General features: G+C 39.6%; 1 protein-coding gene across 3 annotated transcripts in view; it reads left to right on the top strand.

The window, feature by feature from the left end:
* LOC121381125 (myosin light chain kinase, smooth muscle-like) overlaps nucleotides 1-23368 on the top strand; it is a 76158-nt gene that overhangs the window by 31782 nt on the left and 21008 nt on the right. Inside the window, exon 1 of one of the 3 annotated variants that reach the window (XM_041510257.1) lies at nucleotides 297-366. The exons of 1 other annotated variant lie outside the window; for it this stretch is intronic. In XM_041510257.1, coding sequence (XP_041366191.1) covers nucleotides 335-366 — 32 coding nt within the window. In that variant the 5' untranslated portion in view covers nucleotides 297-334. Of the gene's footprint in view, nucleotides 1-296; nucleotides 367-20496; nucleotides 20633-23368 lie in introns of those variants that run through there. One more of the 3 variants, XM_041510256.1, reaches the window with a different exon arrangement.

The following is a 23368-nucleotide window of genomic DNA, read 5'->3' as shown; positions in this document are numbered from 1 at the left end:
ATTGATGAATTCTATATATTTGTTATAATCACAAAAAAAAAATCCCGCCCAGAATTTGGGCGTTTTTAAGTACGTCTTATCCTTTGAAATCGTTATTTGAAATTTTTTTGTGAGAACAATCTTTTTAAACCACTTTTCTTCACATTATTTGAGTAAAGAGCGAGCCAGACTCGTGCGTGTTCACAAAGAAATACCGTGACAGCACAAACGACGATATACCCGTGTGTGTAGACTTAGTTTGGTTACACCCCGATATTAAAGCCAGTGTTTGCAAGAGCCGAGTTAACGCGTGATAAGTGAACCTCTTGACAATAATGTTTACAACCAACGCATCATGGCCAGTGATATAGCGAGCTCCCTTAACGGGTAGGTTTAAAAATAACCCATAGTTTTAATTCGTTATTTGAGCAAGTTTTCACAATTTACTCTATGCTTAAACTGCATGTACACATGTATGTGTATGTTTTTGCTACTCAAGTTTGATATTAGTTTGTAGATAACTCCAGTATGGTATTTGGGTTTAATTTCCCCTTTATGTATTGAAAACGTTCTATATAATATACAGTATACTGCATGTATATTTGTATACACTAATAATTTATTAAGACATCTAGGGCCGATTTCATATGTCTGGGTTATCGGTGGGTTTTGGAAACATATGGGTTAAACCTAGGTTAAACCCTAGGTCATGTTTACTGTGCATTTCACATGTCTGGTTTTCAATAACCCTAGTTTAACACTGGGTTACAATTGTATTGCTTGTTTAAACCTGCCCTTGAGGTGGTTTTTCACTGGGTTTGCTCAAAGTAACTTTTCTTATAGATAATTTCGCCAGCAAAATGGTGTTTTACATCAGTATCGCAGAGCCATTAAATGTGAACGTATTTTTAGAGACCATTTTAACCCACTACAGTATGTGTTATCAAAAATAACAAATGATGTTCTCACCAATGGGTGTGTAAGAAAATTAGATCCACCCCTTCACACAACAAGTATTCACCATGTTCGTGGCGAACAAACAACAAAGCGCCGGAGATATATACATGATAATAAATAAGATACCAGTTATTTAAAAACAATTCATGAGTGAAATAATTTTTAGTTGTCATGAACTTTAGCGAGGGACATAATTTTGATAATAACTGGTATCTTGTTTATTATTGTATTTATTACCCCAACTATTTTTGCTTTAAACGCCTTTATTTTAGACGCACATGCACGTACATGTATAAAAACGATATAAACCACTTTGCACACTGTTCTGAGTATTGCTATTGCTTTGTATTTTAATGACACTTACAGATAATTTTCAAAAACAAAAGTTATCTTTATTCTGCTAAAAATATATATTATGAATTGCATTAAAATGACAGTTTGTTATAATTTTAACACTAAAACAGAATGAATGAATGAATGTTTAACGACACCCCAGCACGAAAAATACATCGGCTATTGGGCGTCAAACTATGGTAATGCAAACAAATAAAGTGATAATCAACATCAATATAAAAATTCAAGGTTTAAATAAAAACAGTGTAATGAACTGCAAAAATACAAATATCACAGATGGATACAGACTTTTACTCAAAATTTCAATTGTGCTGTATTGGCCATTCTCAAAGAGAAAAGGCGAAATAGGCCTACAGGTTTAAAAATTTAACAAAACGTTTTCTCGTTACTCTCAGGCGTACGGGTCCTTTTTTTGTTTAGAAGTGGGGAGGGGGGGGGGGGGGGGGGAAGGCTGGCTTTGCCCCAATTAAAGGGAAATGCCCAATTCTGGGTAACAACGTTTATTGATCTGTGCATTATTACCAACAGCTATGTAGGGTTCTGTACGCATTTTACGTGGATTACAACTAATATTGTGAGTAGAATGATGGAAATACACAGTGAAACGTTTTCAGGCCAGCTTATTTTGGCCAAACATCTCCATCATTTTTGCCCGAATATGGTTTTACCAGACTGTGGGGGAGGGGGGGGGGGGGGGGGAGGAAATAGGTGACCCCCATCTTGTACGCGAATGCTAATAGTATACTAGCAACGAGTTTGAACTACAAAGTAATGAGGTGTAAGCTATCCCTCACTTATGTCCCTTTCTAGATCTGCGGGTAACCCATATAAAAAGCGTGGTTTTGTAAACACGGGTAAAACAGACACATGTGAAATGCACCACGGGTGTAGGTCTTGGCCAGGTTTTTCAGTGTTTTATGTAAACCAGTGTTAAACCTAGGTTTTCATAAAACCTGGTGTTATGAAACCCAGACATGTGAAATCGGCCCCTATAGTTTTGCTACAACAAGTTTTATGATTACCAATGCATCTGATCGTATAACACCGGCCTCGGTGGCGTCGTGGTTAGGCCATCGGTCTACAGGCTGGTAGGTACTGGGTTCGGATCCCAGTCGAGTCATGGGATTTTTAATCCAGATACCGACTCCAAACCCTGAGTGAGTGCTCCGCAAGGCTCAATGGGTAGGTGTAAACCACTTGCACCGACCAGTGATCCATAACTGGTTCAACAAAGGCCATGGTTTGTGCTATCCTGCCTGTGGGAAGCGCAAATAAAAGATCCCTTGCTGCCTGTCGTAAAAGAGTAACCTATGTGGCGATAGCGGGTTTCCCCCAAAACACAGTGTCAAAATGACCATATGTTTGACGTCCAATAGCCGATGATAAGATAAAAAATCAATATGCTCTAGTGGCGTCGTTAAATAAAACAAACTTTACTGATCGTATATCAAAATAAAAAAATGTAATTTAAACAATTGTACCAATAAAAAATGGATATGATGTGTAATGACGGTAAAATACCTAAAACTGACTACGAAGCCAAATAGTGGTGACACAATGTCCTGTCGTTGAGTTTGATTCATTTTTTTTTTTTTTTTTTTTTGGGGGGGGGGGGGGGGTCTGACTGAGATCGAGCTCACAGCAAAGTTTTTAGGTGTTCGGGATTATGCTCCCTCGTAGCATAATGAAAACCAAATGTTAATAAATGCAATTTCCTGTATTTTACAAATAAAATTGATCTCTGTCTTAAGATTTATTACGAATAATATTTTTGATTCAAAATTATTGAGAGTGGGAAGAGCCCCCCCCTGCTCCGCCGTGTCCGACATATGAAAGAAAGCGTGTACCATGGGTGCATTCTCTTCTTCATTCCAAGGTACTGTTATTACTCTCCAAGGCGAACCACCCGTGTGGCCACATGGCTGTGTTAATAATATACATGTGTGCAAACAGACCGCTAAACACAAACCTTTATGAGCGGCCCTGGATGTCGAGGAAGCAGTAATGATGGCAGCTTGCCTCTTTAGCCGATGAACTGGACGAGTTTTGTCAAAGTAATTGGCTTAATATTTGAGAGGAATTAAGTATTCTTAGTCCGTCGGAAAAACGAACGAGAAACATGCGTGTAGAAAATAGCTTCACTTCCTGAGCGCCTGGCGTTTCGTTATAGCGGATCGGGTTTAAAACGGAAGGTAGAGTCGTTTGAATTCGTTTGATCATCTGAATAAAATGCGAGAGAGAGAAAGAGAGAGAGAGAGAGAGAGAGAGAGAGAGAGAGAGAGAGAGAGAGAGAGAGAGAGAGAGAGAGAGAGAGAGAGAGAGAGAGAGAGAGAGAGAGAGAGAGAGAGAGAGAGAGAGAGAGAGACAGACAGACAGACAGACAGACAGAGAGACAGACAGAGACAGGAACAGAGAGACAGACAGAGAGAGGGAGGGGAATTCACCAATAGTGGGAAGAACTCGGTCGTACCATACCATAGTATACATATCTCCAGTAAAGTTTATTTATAAAGTCATGATATTTTATTCATGAAAATACATGTATGACTTTTAATAATAACATTAGATATTTATGTGGAAAAAAACCAGCTGCCAAAATATTAACATTCTGGCAAACATGTCAACCATCTTTACAAAGGAAATTGAGCAAAACTAACAGCGGTGCTTTAGTTATCGACTCTTTCGGGCAAAACATTGAAATACTCCTGTACATCTGTATAAAACCCAACACAATAAGTAAGATCAGAATTACGAAAAAAATGTATTTTTATTTTTAATGTGATCTTTTTGTTTATCTAGAAAACCCTCTATTATTGGACCATGCTGTTTTTGTACTGACAACCCATTTATCGTTAGGTACGGTCCTGCATAGCATAAATAAAAACTGTGAAAATGCTTCGTATTGGTACTATTTATTCACCGACATTGACAGAAATGAGCGGGGTTTTTTCATCTATGTATATAGATGTATTTTTTAATGAAATATCAATTGCAATTTTGGAATGAATATAAACCACTATTTACATGATAAGAGTTTCAAACATAGCTTGTGGATGCGGAGACTAATATATCCGTGGGCTTGTTTAATCACCACATGGCCACACTGATAGATGGACTGCAGGAGAACAACAGAGCACGTGCACTGGTCTTACTTAGGTAAAAGGTTTGGACTTCTGATAAACGTCCATAACTGTTGTTCTGTCTAGAGTTCTGATACACGTCCAATAACTGTTGTTCTCAGTCTAGAGTTCTGATAAACGTCCATAACTGTTGTTCTCAGTCTAGAGTTCTGATAAACGCCCATAACTGTTGTTCTCAGTCTAGAGTTCTGATACACGCCCATAACTGTTGTTCTCAGTCTAGAGTTCTGATACACGTCCAATAACTGTTGTTCTCAGTCTAGAGTGCTGATAAACGTCCATAACTGTTGTTCTCAGTCTAGAGTTCTGATATACGTCAATAACTGTTGTTCTCAGTCTAGAGTTCTGATACACGTCAATAACTGTTGTTCTCAGTCTAGAGTTCTGATACACGTCCATAACTGTTGTTCTCAGTCTAGAGTTCTGATAAACGTCAATAAGTGTTGTTCTCAGTCTAGAGTTCTGATAAACGTCAATAAGTGTTGTTCACAGTCTAGAGTTCTGATATACGTCGATAACTGTTGTTCTCAGTCTAGAGTTCTGATACATGTCAATAAGTGTTGTTCTCAGTCTAGAGTTCCGATACACGTCAATAACTGTTGTTCTCAGTGTAGAGTTCTGATAAACGTCAATAAGTGTTGTTCTCAGTCAAGAGTTCTGATAAACGGCAGTAAGTGTTGTTCTCAGTCTAGAGTTCTGATATACGTCAATAAGTGTTGTTCTCAGTCTAGAGTTCTGATACACGTCGATAACTGTTGTTCTCAGTCTAGAGTTCTGATACACGTCAATAACTGTTGTTCTCAGTCTAGAGTTCTATTGGATTACTTTTAACAGAGATATTTGCTGATAATACAATAATGGTACAAACGAAATGCCTACTGCCCAGTCTACATCGCAAAACAGTGTGTACATTATAAAACGTCCTTCTTAACTGCCAATGCACGGCACCCCGCCTAACCACCTCACCAACCTCCCACACACATACTGGCATCGTTTTTATTTATGCTGTGCATAATATAGCATAACAGAGAATACATAACATTATAGAAGGAAGGAAGGAAGGATTGTTTTTATTTAATGACGCTCAACACATTTTAAATACGATTATATGGCGTCGAGTATATGGTTAAGGACCACAAAGATAACGAGAGAGGAAACCCGCAGTTGCCACGCTGTGAGTTACTCTTTCAGATTAGCAGGAAGGGATCTTGGATATGCAGTATCCCACAGACAGGATAGTACATGCCATCGCCTTTGTTACATCAGTTGTGGAGCACTGGCTGGAACGAGAAAGAGCCGAATGGGAACGATAATAAATCGACCTTGTATCAGGAGATCGCTTTACCACTGAAAGAAAGAAATGTTTTATTTAACGACGCACTCAACACATTTTATTTACGATTATATGGCGTCAGACATATGGTTAAGGACCACACAGATTTTGAGAGGAAACCTTCTGTCGTCACTACATGGGCTACTCTTTCCGATTAGCAGCAAGGGATATTTTATTTGCGCTTCCCACAGGCAGGATAACACAAACCATGGCCTTTGTTGAACCAGTTATGGATCACTGGTCGGTGCAAGTGGTTTACACCTACCCATTGAGCCTTGCGGAGCACTCACTCAGGGTTTGAAGTCGGTATCTGGATTAAAAATCCCATGCCTCGACTGGGATCCGAACCCAGTACCTACCAGCCTGTAGACCGATGGCCTAACCACGACGCCACCGAGGCCGGTCCACTGGATTACGTCTCGTCCCTAATATTAGAGAAAACATCCACCTTACTACCACTGCTATGCTGTCGTCATCTACGTTACAATGTACTATAGCGTACTAATTATAACGTAATGGGGCGAGATGTAGCCCAGTGGTAGTGAGCTCAGTTGATGTGCGGTCGGTCTAGGATCGTTCCCCGTCGGTGAACCCATTGGGTTATTTCTCGTTCCAGCCAGTGCACACGAATGGTATATCAAAGGCCGTGGTATGTGCTATCATGTCTATGGGATGGTGCATATAAAAGACGCCTAGCTACTAATGATTTTTTAGCGGGTTTCCTCTCTAAGACTATACGTCAAAATGACCAAATAGCCGATAATTAATAAAGTGTGCTTTAGTGATGTCGTAAAACAAAAAAAACTTTTAAAAAAAAAGTACGATGTTGGGTCAATGAATCAAATTGAGTTAAATTTATTGTATTAAACAAAACAACAAAACATACCTAGAGTCGTGGTAAACATATTGTTATCAAAAAACGCAATTGCCAAATTTGTCTAAAGTAAGGTTTAGACAGGTGATAGTACATGAGGGAAAACAGTTCACATTACATAGGTGCGCGAGTATTAGCTAGGCGGTTTATCTTCAACAATAAGATTTCTAAAGAGATCGGTTTGTTTTCGAATCGCGCCTAGGCTCAGTGTGGGTGCAATACGTGTACAAAGCATTGGACGTATAGAGCACAGTGGAACCTGCTCAAGTGGTACTCTCTACAAAACGGACACCTGTCTTATGGCGTCACCTTAATATTCACCCAAGTCATTTAGTATAAATAACGGTTATTATGCAGTTTGTTTCAACAACTGACATGACGTTTTGGACATTGTCTTAAGTGACAAGTTAACACAAGTCTGACTGTATACCATGGACGCATTTCCTGCTATTGTTTTGGCACATTTGATGGAATAGCTGGAATGTTTGAATTCTTGGCCTCAACAAATGCCAGCTCGGTGCTTCTAAAACATACACAGGGTGATCGAAATGAGGCCCATGGGTCTCGCCCCTTTCATTGAAAATATTTCTTTCTTTTTTAATATATAAACTAACTATGACATATAATCAATCACCTTAGCTTAAGGCACCCAGCAGCTGTGTTAAACGTACACTGTGACATTTGCTCTTATTAGTCTCCCCCATCCTAGGGCAAGTGCTATTTTGTCTACACTTTCCTACAGACCGAACACTACAATCCATAGCCAACCAAGTGAGTGTCTAGAGCAAGGGCTATGTTATCTACACTTTCCTACAGACCGAACACTACAATCCATAGCCAACCAAGTGAGTGTCTAGAGCAAGGGCTATGTTATCTACACTTTCCTACAGACCGAACACTACAATCCATAGCCAACCAAGTGAGTGTCTAGAGCAAGGGCTATGTTATCTACACTTTCCTACAGACCGAACACTACAATCCATAGCAAAACAAGTGAGGGTCTAGAGCAAGGGCTATGTTATCTACACTTTTCTACAGACCGAACACTACAATTCATAGCCAACCAAGTGAGTGTCTAGAGCAAGGGCTATGTTATCTACACTTTCCTACAGACCTAATACTACAATCGATTGCCAACCAAGTGAGTGTCTAGAGCAAGGGCTATGTTATCTACACTTTCCTACAGACCTAATACTACAATCGATCGCCAACCAAGTCAGTGTCTAGAGCAAGGGCTATGCTATCTACACTGTCCTACAGACCGAACACTACAATCCATAGCAAACCAAGTGAGTGTCTAGAGCAAGGACTATTTTGTCTACACTTTCGTACAGACCGAACACTACAATCCATAATAAACGAAGTGAGTGTCTAGAGCAAGGGCTATGTTATCTACACTTTCCTACATACCGAATACTACAATCCATAGTAAACCAAGTGAGACTCTAGAGCAAGGGCTATGTTATCTACACTGTCCTACAGACCGAACACTACAATCCATAGCAAACCAAGTGAGTGTCTAGAGCAAGGGCTATGTTATCTACACTTTCCTACAGACCGAATACCACAATCAATCGCCAAACAAGTGAGTGTCTAGAGCAAGGGCTATGTTATCTACACTTTCCTACAGACCGAACACTACAATCCGTAGCCAACCAAGTGAGTGTCTAGAGCAAGGGCTATGTTATCTACACTTTCCTACTGACCGAATACTACAATCCGTAGCCAACCAAGTGAGTGTCTAGAGCAAGGGCTATGTTATCTACACTTTCCTACAGACCGAACACTACAATCCATAGCAAAGCAAGTGAGTGTCTAGAACAAGGGCTATGCTACCTACACTGTCATACAGACCGAATACTACAATCGATCGCCAACCAAGTGAGTGTCTAGAGCAAGTGATATGTTATCTACACTGTCCTACAGACCGAACACTACAATCCATAGCAAACCAAGTGAGTGTCTAGAGCAAAGGCTATGTTATCTACACTGTCATACAGACCGAATACTACAATCAATCGCCAACCAAGTCACTGTCCAGAGCAAGGGCTATGCTATATACACTTTCCTACTGACCGAACACTACAATCCGTAGCCAACCAAGTGAGTATCTAGAGCAAGGGCTATGTTATCTACACTTTCCTACTGACCGAACACTACAATCCGTAGCCAACCAAGTGAGTGTCTAGAGCAAGGGCTATGCTATCTACACTGTCCTACTGACCGAACACTATCCGTGTCTTATCTACACTTTCCTACTGACCGAACACTACAATCCGTAGCCAACCAAGTGAGTGTCTAGAGCAAGGGCTATGCTACCTACACTGTCATACAGACCGAATACTACAATCGATCGCCAACCAAGTGAGTGTCTAGAGCAAGGGCTATGTTATCTACACTGTCCTACAGACCGAACACTACAATCCATAGCAAACCAAGTGAGTGTCTAGAGCAAAGGCTATGTTATCTACACTGTCATACAGACCGAATACTACAATCGATCTCCAACCAAGTGATTGTCTAGAGCAAGGGCTATGTTATCTACACTTTCCTACAGACCGAACACTACAATCCATAGCCAACCAAGTGAGTGTCTAGAGCAAGGGCTATGTTATCTACACTTTCCTACAGACCGAACACTACAATCCATAGCAAAACAAGTGAGGGTCTAGAGCAAGGGCTATGTTATCTACACTTTTCTACAGACCGAACACTACAATTCATAGCCAACCAAGTGAGTGTCTAGAGCAAGGGCTATGTTATCTACACTTTCCTACAGACCTAATACTACAATCGATTGCCAACCAAGTCAGTGCCTAGAGCAAGGGCTATGTTATCTACACTTTCCTACAGACCGAACACCGAACACTACAATCAATCGCCAACCAAGTAAGTGTCTAGAGCAAGGGCTATGCTATCTACACTGTCCTACAGACCGAACACTACAATCCATAGCAAACCAAGTGAGTGTCTAGAGCAAGGACTATTTTGTCTACACTTTCGTACAGACCGAACACTACAATCCATAATAAACGAAGTGAGTGTCTAGAGCAAGGGCTATGTTATCTACACTTTCCTACATACCGAATACTACAATCCATAGTAAACCAAGTGAGACTCTAGAGCAAGGGCTATGTTATCTACACTGTCCTACAGACCGAACACTACAATCCATAGCAAACCAAGTGAGTGTCTAGAGCAAGGGCTATGTTATCTACACTTTCCTACAGACCGAATACCACAATCAATCGCCAAACAAGTGAGTGTCTAGAGCAAGGGCTATGTTATCTACACTTTCCTACAGATCGAACACTACAATCCGTAGCCAACCAAGTGAGTGTCTAGAGCAAGGGCTATGTTATCTACACTTTCCTACTGACCGAATACTACAATCCGTAGCCAACCAAGTGAGTGTCTAGAGCAATGGCTATGTTATCTACACTTTCCTACAGACCGAACACTACAATCCATAGCAAAGCAAGTGAGTGTCTAGAACAAGGGCTATGCTACCTACACTGTCATACAGACCGAATACTACAATCGATCGCCAACCAAGTGAGTGTCTAGAGCAAGTGATATGTTATCTACACTGTCCTACAGACCGAACACTACAATCCATAGCAAACCAAGTGAGTGTCTAGAGCAAAGGCTATGTTATCTACACTGTCATACAGACCGAATACTACAATCGATCGCCAACCAAGTCACTGTCCAGAGCAAGGGCTATGCTATATACACTTTCCTACTGACCGAACACTACAATCCGTAGCCAACCAAGTGAGTATCTAGAGCAAGGGCTATGTTATCTACACTTTCCTACTGACCGAACACTACAATCCGTAGCCAACCAAGTGAGTGTCTAGAGCAAGGGCTATGCTATCTACACTGTCCTACTGACCGAACACTACAATCCGTAGCCAACCAAGTGAGTGTCTAGAGCAAGGGCTATGTTATCTACACTTTCCTACTGACCGAATACTACAATCCGTAGCCAACCAAGTGAGTGTCTAGAGCAAGGGCTATGTTATCTACACTTTCCTACAGACCGAACACTACAATCCATAGTAAACCAAGTGAGTGTCTAGAGCAAGGGCTATGCTACCTACACTGTCATACAGACCGAATACTACAATCGATCGCCAACCAAGTGAGTGTCTAGAGCAAGGGCTATGTTATCTACACTGTCCTACAGACCGAACACTACAATCCATAGCAAACCAAGTGAGTGTCTAGAGCAAAGGCTATGTTATCTACACTGTCATACAGACCGAATACTACAATCGATCGCCAACCAAGTGAGTGTCTAGAGCAAAGGCTATGTTATCTACTTTCCTACAGACCGAATACCACAATCAATCGCCAACCAAGTGAGTGTCTAGAGCAAGGGCTATGTTATCTACACTTTCCTACAGATCGAATACTACAATTAATCGGCAACCAAGTGGGTGTCTAGAACAAGGGCTATGTTATCTACACTTTCCTACAGACCGAACAGTACAATCCGTAGCCAACCAAGTGAGTGTCTAGAGCAAGGGCTATGTTATCTTCACTTTCCTACTGACCGAACACTACAATCCGTAGCCAACCAAGTGAGTGTCTAGAGCAAGGGCTATGTTATCTACACTTTCCTACTGACCGAACACTACAATCCGTAGCCAACCAAGTGAGTGTCTAGAGCAAGGGCTATGTTATCTTCACTTTGCTACTGACCGAACACTACAATCCATAGCAAAGCAAGTGAGTGTCTAGAGCAAGGGCTATGTTATCTACACTTTCCTACAGACCGAATACTACAATCCGTAGCCAACCAAGTGAGTGTCTAGAGCAAGGGCTATGTTATCTACACTTTCCTACTGACCGAACACTACAATCCGTAGCCAACCAAGTGAGTGTCTAGAGCAAGGGCTATGTTATCTTCACTTTCCTACTGACCGAACACTATACTCCATAGCCAACCAAGTGAGTGTCTAGAGCAAGGGCTATGCTATCTACACTGTCCTACAGACCGAACACTACAATCCGTAGCCAACCAAGTGAGTGTCTAGAGCAAGGGCTATGTTATCTACACTTTCCTACTGACCGAACACTACAATCCGTAGCCAACCAAGTGAGTGTCTAGAGCAAGGGCTATGTTATCTACACTTTCCTACAGACCGAACACTATACTCCATAGCCAACCAAGTGAGTGTCTAGAGCAAGGGCTATGCTATCTACACTGTCCTACAGACCGAACACTACAATCCGTAGCCAACCAAGTGAGTGTCTAGAGCAAGGGCTATGTTATCTACACTTTCCTACAGACCGAACACTATACTCCATAGCCAACCAAGTGAGTGTCTAGAGCAAGGGCTATGCTATCTACACTGTCCTACAGACCGAATACTACAATCCGTAGCCAGCCAAGTGAGTGTCTAGAGCAAGGGCTATGTTGTCTACCCTTTCCTACAGACCGAACACTATAATCCGTAGCCAACCAAGTGAGTGTCTAGAGCAAGGGCTATGTTATCTACACTTTCCTACAGACCGAACACTATACTCCATAGCCAACCAAGTGAGTGTCTAGAGCAAGGGCTATGCTATCTACACTGTCCTACAGACCGAACACTACAATCCGTAGCCAACCAAGTGAGTGTCTAGAGCAAGGGCTATGTTATCTACACTTTCCTACAGACCGAACACTATACTCCATAGCCAACCAAGTGAGTGTCTAGAGCAAGGGCTATGCTATCTACACTGTCCTACAGACCGAATACTACAATCCGTAGCCAGCCAAGTGAGTGTCTAGAGCAAGGGCTATGTTGTCTACCTTTTCCTACAGACCGAACAGTACAATCCATAGCCAACCAAGTGAGTGTCTAGAGGAAGGGCTATGCTACCTACATTGTCATACAGACCGAATACTACAATCGATCGCCAACCAAGTGAGTGTCTAAAGCAAGGGCCCCCAATTTCACCTCGTTCATTATCCCCGGAGCTGAGTTTGTCACCATCAGGGCTTTCACGTTCAACGGCCGGTTTGTCTATTTGGTAAAAATTGAATATTGTACAATGGTAATTAAAATATTCATATTATAACAGTTTTCTTTCTACAGTATTAACTTTGATTTGCTCTCCAGCTCAGTAATGAAGACTTTTTTTCCCCTTTTTTTTTTTTTTTTTTTTAATTAATTAATTTTTTTATTTATTTATGATGTATCCATTGTGGAAAACAAATAAACAAACAAAAATATGTGATATCAGGTTTTGGTGCAAAAATAACCGACAACAGATATCAATGTATTATGTTATGTATGTCTGTGAATCTAGCTCCCCAACCTAATTCACTATACTCTGGGGAGAATAAACATTAAAACCACCCACTAATATATTAATCATTGGTGTACCTAATCTGAAATATTTAAAGGGTCACATATATTACCGAGTTGTTTTTGGGTGGATGGTTGCGGTTCTGTGTATAGCTAGCAATGATATACATGTGTATACTCTTCAAAAAAGTAGGGGAACCTGAAATATTAATGTTAATATCAACTATTAGACCGAACATACGTTTTGACCACAGACATCCTAGTAAAGAACGTTCAGGTCTGTTTATCAACACACTGAAACACATTCCATAGTTTGCACGTGCATCACGCATTGCTCCGTACACGTGCGTGGGGTATCATTCTCGATTTTGACAATTTCCACAAAGGTCGATTAATCACTGTGCAATATTATTTCTATCAATCGTTTTTTATTCTGTTGAACATACAGTTGTTATTGTTTTGTTTTTAGTAATTTTTATTGTTTGAATTTGCGATTTACTGAAGAAAAAAATATGTCAACTTTCAAATTTCACTTCTGACCCCAATCGTCCTTCAAGATCTTTGGTGGTCATAAAACCTACTGTAATACTGAACTACCGGTTAACATTAGTGATGTTTGCCCAATCAATTCACTATTATCATATAACCATTCCTCACAGCTAATATACCTTACAATTTTGGCAATTGTAAATTCTTATTAGAGTTCCCCTACTTTTTTTTAAAGAGTATAGATAGCCGTAGCAGTATTAGGACATTATTAATGCATATATATAGGGGAGATGTCGCCCTAGATCTAGTAATATGCACACACAACAATCAGTTATTCAATCAATGTCGTACGGAGCCTGAAATGACTGAAGTTAGAATAAAAACACGATAGCACAATAATAACGGGTATTCTCCAAGGATAAACTATTTTTTTGTTGTTGCGTAGTAAACTGGAATACAGCTGTTCTTTCCCCGCCCCTGGGTACGGCCTAGATGCCCTCTTCCTCTAGAAGCTGCTCTGTTGCTTGTCACTCTGCTACTGCACCCCCGCCATGCAGTACAAACCGTTGCTTGCCTAGCATTATGTTAACCCACTTCAACGTCGGAGGTAATAATTTCAGTGAAGATCTATGGTAAACACGGACCGTTATGTTCTGGTTTCGCTAAAAAGGAATCTGCACCATATGGCAGCCATCACCCGCTTCAATCATGGACCACCAGGTACCGCGAGTCAGGTACACGTACACTGTGAACCCACACCCAGCCTGTGTACACATCTGTAAAACACTGTCCTACAAAACATGTGATTTGCCAAACACTGTACAGTGATTTCCCACAGAATCTCGAATAAGAAGGCGCAATTAGTAAAGCACATAGAAATAAAGGTTGTTATCCAGATTCGGGCATTTTCGTTTAATTCCTGAAAAAAAATCAGCCTGCCCCTTTACCCATTTACAAAAACCCCCACCCAAAACCCGAGAGCCCGTACGATCACGCCAATACCCAAGCACATTTTAAACTACGACTATTTGGTCGAGAGGAGATAAGTTACTCCTTAATTTTCACTCCCCACAGTCAGAACAGTTCATATTATGACGGCCTTTGATGAGTCTTTGAGCACTGATTAGTAACCGTCAAATGCGTGAATAATTTGTGCACGAGCCAGAATAAAATGGTTTTGGTAAAATGGTTTTGTGATTAAAAGATCATTTTGGTGATAGTATGAAGTGTGTCCTATAACTTTTCATGTTTACATTCCTTAACGACAGTTATAACTCAGCATGGTTGCTAAAATCATAAAAATAATGATTAATTTTCAGTAAATTTGAATTTGAACCTCTCGAAGCCCTCAGCCCTCCAAAATAAACCTAACGAATAAATCATCTCTATAACAGATCTACAAAAAACACACCGACAACATTAAACGACTGTGATTAGTTTGGCATCAGTAGACTAGTCAATGATAAATGATAATGTCGGTTTATCATTGACAAATATTGTATCCTAACATTTACGAAATGAACGAACGGCTAGTTTACATATCGTGACAGAGAGTTGATATCACTATCATGCCAGTTACATTAGATGATCAATCATCTGTTACATCTGTTACATCTGTAACCTTTGAAACCTCTAAATGTAAAGTAGCAGTTCCTCCTCACCATCTGGCACACAAACATACTCGTATGTACACTTAAATACATAAACATCTACCCAGGCAGGCAGGCAGGCATACAGACATACATACACACATACACATACATACATACATACATACATACAGGAAGCTTCGATAGCTCAGAGCGTATCGTGGTTAGTCTTGCAATTTGCGGGCGATTCGGTGCCACAGGTTCGAGTTACAGCAACGGCATGGGACAATTTTTGAGGCTAAAAAGGATATATGTAACAGTCAACCTCGACATACATACAATATATAGATATTCATACATCAATACATACATACATACTTACATACTTACATACATACATACATACATATATGTATACATAGCTCAGAACATATTGTGGCAAGTCTGCAAGTTGCGGACGATTCGGTGTCACGGGTTCGAGTCTTAGCAACGGCATGAGACAATTTGTGAGGCTAGAAATGATTTAATTATCCCCTGTGCCAATGCGTTAATATCTAACCATTGTTTCGTGCACGTAAGCGGGATAGACCGCGTAGATTGTAGGCCCCATGCATGTGGTTGAATTAATGAGCATCCTTTTTATGGAAGCTTCGATAGCTCAGAGCGTATCGTGTTTAGTCTTGCAATTTGCGGGCGAATCGGTGCCACAGGTTCGAGTCCCAGCAACGGCATGGGACAATTTGTGAGGCCAGATAGGATTTAATTATCCCCTGCGCCAGTGCATTAATAGCTATGTATGTAACAGTCAACCTCGACATACATACAATATATAGATTTTCATACATCAATACATACATAATGCGTATGTACTAATCAAACCTGACATACATACATATATACATACATGCCAGTGCATTACCAAATGATGTATGAAATATCTACACCACATCATCTCATTGAACACATGTTCACAAATTTAAGATGTACACACATTATTTATCATTACCTATATCTGGTGCATTCCTATCAAAAGTTGAGGTGAATATGCTAAGGGGTGATAGCCTGATTTGTAGGCTACAAGTAAATCGTCGATTAACTCAGCATTCTCTTTTCATACGCCCATCTATGGTATGGCGTTGTCCGTTCGTCTGTCAGTCCATCCGTCCGTCTTTTAATGTTTTCTTGTCCGGACCATATCGTGAAATCAGATGCATACAGGACCATCAAACGTCACCTGTAGGAACACTTGGAATGATGGTGTGCCGCGTACTATGTCCGGACCATATCTTGCATACAGATACATACAGGACCATCACACCTCACATGTAGGAACACGTTGGGATGGCAGTGTGTCGCGTACTATTACTAGGTCACTGTGACCTACGTTTCATGGTCTACTTCACATAACAGTAAATCATAGTCCGGACCATATCTTGCATACATATGCATACAGGACCATCAAACCTCACATGTAGAAACAACTTGGGATGGTGGTGTGTCGCGTACTATTACTAGGTCCCTGTGAGTTACTTTTCACGGTCTACTGCATATAACAGTAAATCATAGTCCGGACCATATCTTGCATACAGATGCATACAGGACCAACAAACCTTACATGTAGGAACAACTTGGGATGGTGGCTGGTCCAAAACAAACTGTTCATTCATCCCATTGCAAAAATTTCACATAATTAGAATTAAATCATACCCGTAACATATTCTTTAATATAAATATGGCTCCTGATTGGCGTATTGTGTACCTCACTGGTACTCTTGTTAAAGAATGTCTCGGTGGCCGATGGTTATCGTGGTGGTATGGGAAATGCGGGCGAATTGGTTCTATAGGTTCGAGTCCCAGCCTAACACAAAGCCCCTAACATTAAACAATAAAGAAACGAGATGCTACTTTATACATTGGTATATTTCTCGTTCCAGCCAGTGCACCACAAAGTCCGTGGTATGTGCTAACCTGTCTGTGAGATGGTACATATATTAAGATCCCGTACTACTAATAGAAAAATGGAGAGGAAATGTTTGACATCCAATAGCCGATGATTAATTACCCGATGTTTGACATCCAATAGCCGATGATTCATAAATCTAGTGGTGTCGTAAAACACAACGAACTTTAGCTTTTTGTACAAAAGACAGGAACCGACGTAACACCGACACAGCCGGTAAACCACAACCCCATTGCTGCCACCTACTGTTTAATCACAGCCAGCACAGCACGTACCAGATCTTTTGAGCTTCCAGATATGAGCACTGGTGGGCCTACCTCCTCGCATCAACCATGAGACTACATCTCTCCCCACATTTAGACGGACCTCTTGGTCGAATTTGAACATAAATATAGCTACTTACTCCATGGTGGAAGTAATCCAGTGACAAAATCATACTGGGTCTTTGGGCGGGATATACAGAAAGAACACTTTAAGTGGCATTCAGGTCGCAATAAATAATTCATAAAGAGAAAAACGTGTTGATTCCAACTGGTTAATTACCAGGAATACCAGTCACTGAAAGCAGAAGTTAAAGATGCAATATGATTTTGTTTATCAATCGGAAACGTTAAATATATGGACAAACACCCCCCACTCCCAATCACCTTCCGAACTGGATAAAGCCGATAACCCATGGCATTAACCTGTTAGTGGCTTTATCCTACGACTCAACAATAAGAGTAATGAAATCATGTTTATTTTATTGATTAATCAAGCTAAACGAGTAAGCTTTACCCAGTACAAAATACAAACATTCATGACTTCATTCCTGTAGACCAGCCTCGGTGGCGTCGTGGTTAGACCATCGGTCTACAGGCTGGTAGGTACTGAGTTCGGATCCCAGTCGAGGCATGGGATTTTTAATCCAGATACCGACTCCAAACCCTGAGTGAGTGCTCCGCATGGCTCAACGGGTAGGTGTAAACCACTTGCACCTACCAGTGATCCATAACTGGTTCAACAAAGGCCATGGTTTGTGCTATCCTGCCTGTGGGAAGCGCAAATAAATAATAGGAAAGAGTAGCCCATGTAGTGGCGACAGCGGGTTTCCTCTCAAAATCTGTGTGGTCCTTAACCATATGTCTGGCGCTATATAACCGTAAATAAAATGTGTTGATTGCGTCGTTAAATAAAAAACCATTTCTTTTATTTTATTCCTGTAACATGTTATTTTTGTTACGTAAAAATTGTTTTTTAATTCATAATTTCGAAATAAATTAATACATAATTTTGTATTACATACCACAGCAAGAGTATTGAAATTAACGACGTAAACACTAGACAATTGAATATCTAGTGAAAGCAGGTCACGTGACAAGTATTCACCACTAGTAGCAGTTTATGACTTTGCTTATACGGTCACTATAAATGGTTAGTACAAATAGTGCTTGCAGGATAAACTAGTATAAACGAAATAGGTAAACACAAAACACCAAGACGACGCACACGTAGACAATATTTTATTATATAGCAGTTTTCAGTTTATTGCTCATTGACCATGATGCTTTATAGCTAAATAACAGCACCAGAGTATTAAAATATTTCATCCATAGGAGTACATGTAATTACAAAATAAAAACTGCAATAATATCTTTAATAGGGTGGTATGTAACCCAGTGGAAAAACGCTCGTTTGATGCGCGATCGGTCTAGGATTGATTCCCGTCGGTGGGCCTATTGGGCTATTTCTCGTTCCAGCCAATGCACCACGACTGGTATATCAAAGGCCGTGTTATGTGGTATCCTGTCTATAGGATGGTGCATATAAAATTCCCTTGCTACTGATGGAAAAACTTAGCGGGTTTCCTCTCTAAGACTGTGTTAGAATTACCAAATGTTTGACATCCAATAAATCAGAGTGCTCTAGTGGTTTTGTTTAACAAAATAAAATCAAACATTTCTTTAATATACATATATATAATCCTCAATTAAAAAGCAACAACAAAAAAATCCAAATCCAAACAACAACAAACCCCGACCAAAATTATAAAAGCCCTACTGTATTTTAAATAATTAAAACGCGGTCCTGATACAAGCCGGCTACCCGCAAGGCATGGTTACTCATAAAACATAAAACGCAAACCGCACTAACCCTGGGAAACGCAACGCAGGTGTATACTGTCAGCTTGCCCTTTATCGTTTACTTCCCGTTTCCGCAAGCCGCACGTCGACATTCTTTTCACACCTGTCATACAAACACAGGTTAGAATCCGGGGTATGGACGTCACGTCATCATCGATCCCGTCAGGCTTGTCCACCCGTCCAGAGGTATTTATAGGCTGCATATCGTGATGAGTGTACTTCAAACATTCCTTTCTAAGATGTTTTTGTTACACGCTCAGTTTGAAATATAGAAATCGACTGTTTGTAATCACCCAATGTGTGCAGATATGTGAGGTATGCGATTTAATTGTGTAAGTTTTGATTGAAACATATTTTACTGCTTACTACATACCCTCTCCATAATACACACATCATAGACGACAATGATGCATTTACATATTTTCTGTCTGAAATGGGAACAATCGATTATCCCTGAATAAAAAACAAAATTTGATTTTGGATATATATATATATACACACACTGATCTTATTGTTAATTTAAAAAAGGCAAAAATGCCGAAACATGACATTAAACAACTGAAATGTTTGTGGTGTTTTTTTTAATGCTATATATAATTATATATATAGCATTCAAATTAACACATCTCACTCCCTTTAAAGCTCTCAAAAACCTCTTGTTGCCCCAACCAGAACTCTGTGTTTGTATCTCAAACATGCCGTTTATGTTGAAAATACAGTGTAACGAAACACAATATTAGTACATACAATTAAAAGAAAACATTTTTAATTACATTCCGATATAGCTTTAAATTAAAACAAATTTAATGTGAATTTAAGAGCAATAAATAAAGATAAATAAAGTTTTTTTTTTAAATCTTAAAAAAAGCCAACAATTAATCAATAAACACAATTAAATTTAAAATAAAATAAAATAAATAGTGTTACAATATGTAGAACTGTACACCTTGCCCTGGAGGTATTTAACACAATCCACAACAGGTGGGTGTTACTACTAAATTCCTTTTGATATATGAAATAATATCAAACATTGACACATCAATATTTTCAGGATCATATACACGTCAATTCAAAGGTATAAACACGCCTGTGACTCGCACCTCATTTTGTGTGTTAAATATAAATTTATATATGACGCTAAACGCCAAATAAGGCTAGGCCCTATAAACATATGTCGCGGATATCAGATAGTCTTGTTTTGTCTTTATGAATGCAGTACTACTGGTACACAATAACACACACCAAATAATATGAATTGTCCGGAGATCAGTCTAGCCCGAATACGTCTTGACTTCTCAATGAAGCCAATAAGTGTATGCAAGGTCGTCAGGTGAGGAGCCTCGTTTTCGATTTGTTTGGTATTCGGTTGGTAGACCGAGGTAAATAGGCAGACGCAGGTACGCTACTGACTTTATTGTGCGGTTACCTGTAACGTGGGATGGTACATGGCGATCAGACTGGAGGGAACATCAACGACTCGTCATGGGGCATTCGGCTACTTCAAACGATATATGTTTCTACAAACTGAAGTAAGCCAACAGCACGTTTTAGATTATTAACTGAACTTTAAAAGAAATCTTAAAAATATAATTAAAGCGCCAATATTAGACAATTAAAAAGTACTATTTTAAGACATACCTTCATTTTATAATAAATATAAATACTACGTACCTCAATTTAATAGTTGCATGTGTACATCTGTATTCAATAAGTACATATATATTCCATTTAATAATTACAAAATGAATGTATCTGTTCAAGTTCATTTAATTGTTGTTGCCAATAACCATATAAGTTAACAATATATATATATATATATATATATATATATAGAGAGAGAGAGAGAGAGAGAGAGAGAGAGGGAGGGAGAGGGAGGGAGGGGTAGTGATTAGTAGTTATACCTATTATACCTACTCCCTAAGTTGTGTGTTCACTCTGAGATGAAGTCTTACGTCTTACTTGATTGTATACTGTAAAATGATCTGTTTCTGGACTTCACTTCTAATAGGTAAAAATACAAAATTATCCACGTGTATTTATAAACTGATCTTTTATGACGTTATTCAGTATGACACAGAATATAAATCATCTTAACTGAACCATGATGGAGTGAAATCCATGCCAACCCTCTTGGCAATTTTAGTTTTTGAATTATGGACCATTGCCATAATTCAATTATTATTTTTTACAAAATATCATTAATAAATGGAGTATGGTGGTTATGAAGATAGTTGAATAAAGTACATTTAGGGACAAATCAAAATATTTTTGTTCAGGTAATACTTTGTTAGGCCATTAAATAGGTCAGTGGCCTTTAAAAAAAAAAAAAACAAAAACAAACCATTCTTCTCCGATATCCGGTCTCGGCTATCTATGATACACGCGGTAATTACAGAATAATAGATCGCCGACTATGCGGAACGAAATGATCCTACATGCCTGCATTTGGTTGTCGGTGTTTGTACACGGCAGCGGGCCTCATTACACAAAGTACGGATAGTCTTGTAATCTTCAAAGAACTGTTGTAATAACAATTAACGCTGTTTGTTTTTTCTCTTAAACGAGTGAATCATGTCAAATTTGTTATTTGCTATTTAAGTGTGAATTCAAAATGATTCATTACTAGTCATTTAGTTATGTTAGAAACTGATACATCAGAGATCGAGCAATCTGGGGAAGGACCCGGCAACGGGGGGGGGATAGCCAGATCGGTTAATAGTCACGCTTTCTTGTCATCCAAGCAATCTGGCGAAGGGCCCAGAAATGGGGGGATAGCAACGAAATGATAATACTACAATGCATTTTCACTTTGGGGTCTGCTATACGGTTTTCGAAAACTCGAACTCCCTGAAACTCGAACTATTTCGTTGTCCCCTTCAACTTCGAGTTAACGAAGTTCGACTGTATGTATATAATAAATAGACCATTTCATGTTGTTTATTTGGAATACGATTTTTATGTCAACTGGTGATGTGTGAAAACCATATTGTCATAAATCGCGAGTTGACATAAAAGTCGTATCCGAATACGCCCATGAAATAGCGTATTTTATATACACTCCTTTTAAACTACTTTTTGGTGGCCTTGAGTGAAATGAAGATCTGTTCCTTCTGTTCCTTTCTGTTCTGTTCTGTTCTACCATTGGAACATGCTATGACGTCATTTGGCAGAATGCTAAAACCATCAATGAAAACCATCAATGAAACTGACCTTTAAGAGCATTTAACGCATCTTTGCGGAATTTTGAAGCGAATGTCGTGATTTGTTAAATATTTACATAACATAGACAGACGGATCCTCGCATGACCCCGTCTTGAGCGGCGGCGAATACTGATAGTTGAAGACGATGGTGAAACACTAACAGAACGAATTAAATGCTAAATTAAACAAACTAAAGTTATTTACATAGTAGCGCTAAACGCTGCATTGCTTTCACAAACAGCTGGACGCGAATACTACGGTTTAAGGGCTGTTCCAAAAATTATTAAAGGTGACTAGGTCCTGGGGGCTAGAGAAACCTGTTTTTCCCAATACCCATACCATCTACACTATACATTTAAATTATCTGACTTTATTCAATTAAAAAAGGTTCATACCCTAAAAGTATAATTGTTAACCCACGTGGCACCACATAAAATGTATGACACTTTCTGGAACCGTCCTACGATACTTCCGGTGCATGTTGAGAGTTCTTGCACACTCGTGTCACCGTAAATCTGCATTAATGATGCATTCCAAGCAGTCTCGAACTTGGTGTCGAGCAACACACCCTGTTAGTCATATATCTACACAACATACCAAGGCCTTTCAAATATGCTGAGTCCTTGCAAAACTTACACCGCACGACTCGACATCAAATAAATGGTTTTAAAACCTGGAGAAAAAATACAACAGATACTTTAGGACGTTGTCCTGGACACTCGATGTGAATTTTGTTTACTAACCACTAACAACTTAATATTTACTCACTATCCTGGACACCATTCGAGGTGTGTGCCCAGGACAGCGTGCCTTAACATTAATTGGATAAAGACACGAAACCCAAGTGGAAAAAGAAATATAAATGACATTAGAAATTCTAATTAGCCACTGTGAAGCATTGCAATATTCCATAATGCCTTGATTCCATACTAACACCGGAAACACAATTTTGATACACATTAACGTTACATCTTGAATGCCTCCAAGACTAGGATAATAAATTGAGATTAACCTTTCGAGTTTACGAACATGTTGACTGTGTTGTCCCATGGCGTGATCATCCT

Source organism: Gigantopelta aegis, chromosome 9 (genome assembly GCF_016097555.1).
Source record: "Gigantopelta aegis isolate Gae_Host chromosome 9, Gae_host_genome, whole genome shotgun sequence".
Lineage (NCBI taxonomy): Eukaryota > Metazoa > Mollusca > Gastropoda > Neomphalida > Peltospiridae > Gigantopelta > Gigantopelta aegis.
The sequence above is the reverse complement of the archived record's forward strand: the minus strand, read 5'-3'. Positions and strand labels throughout refer to the sequence as shown.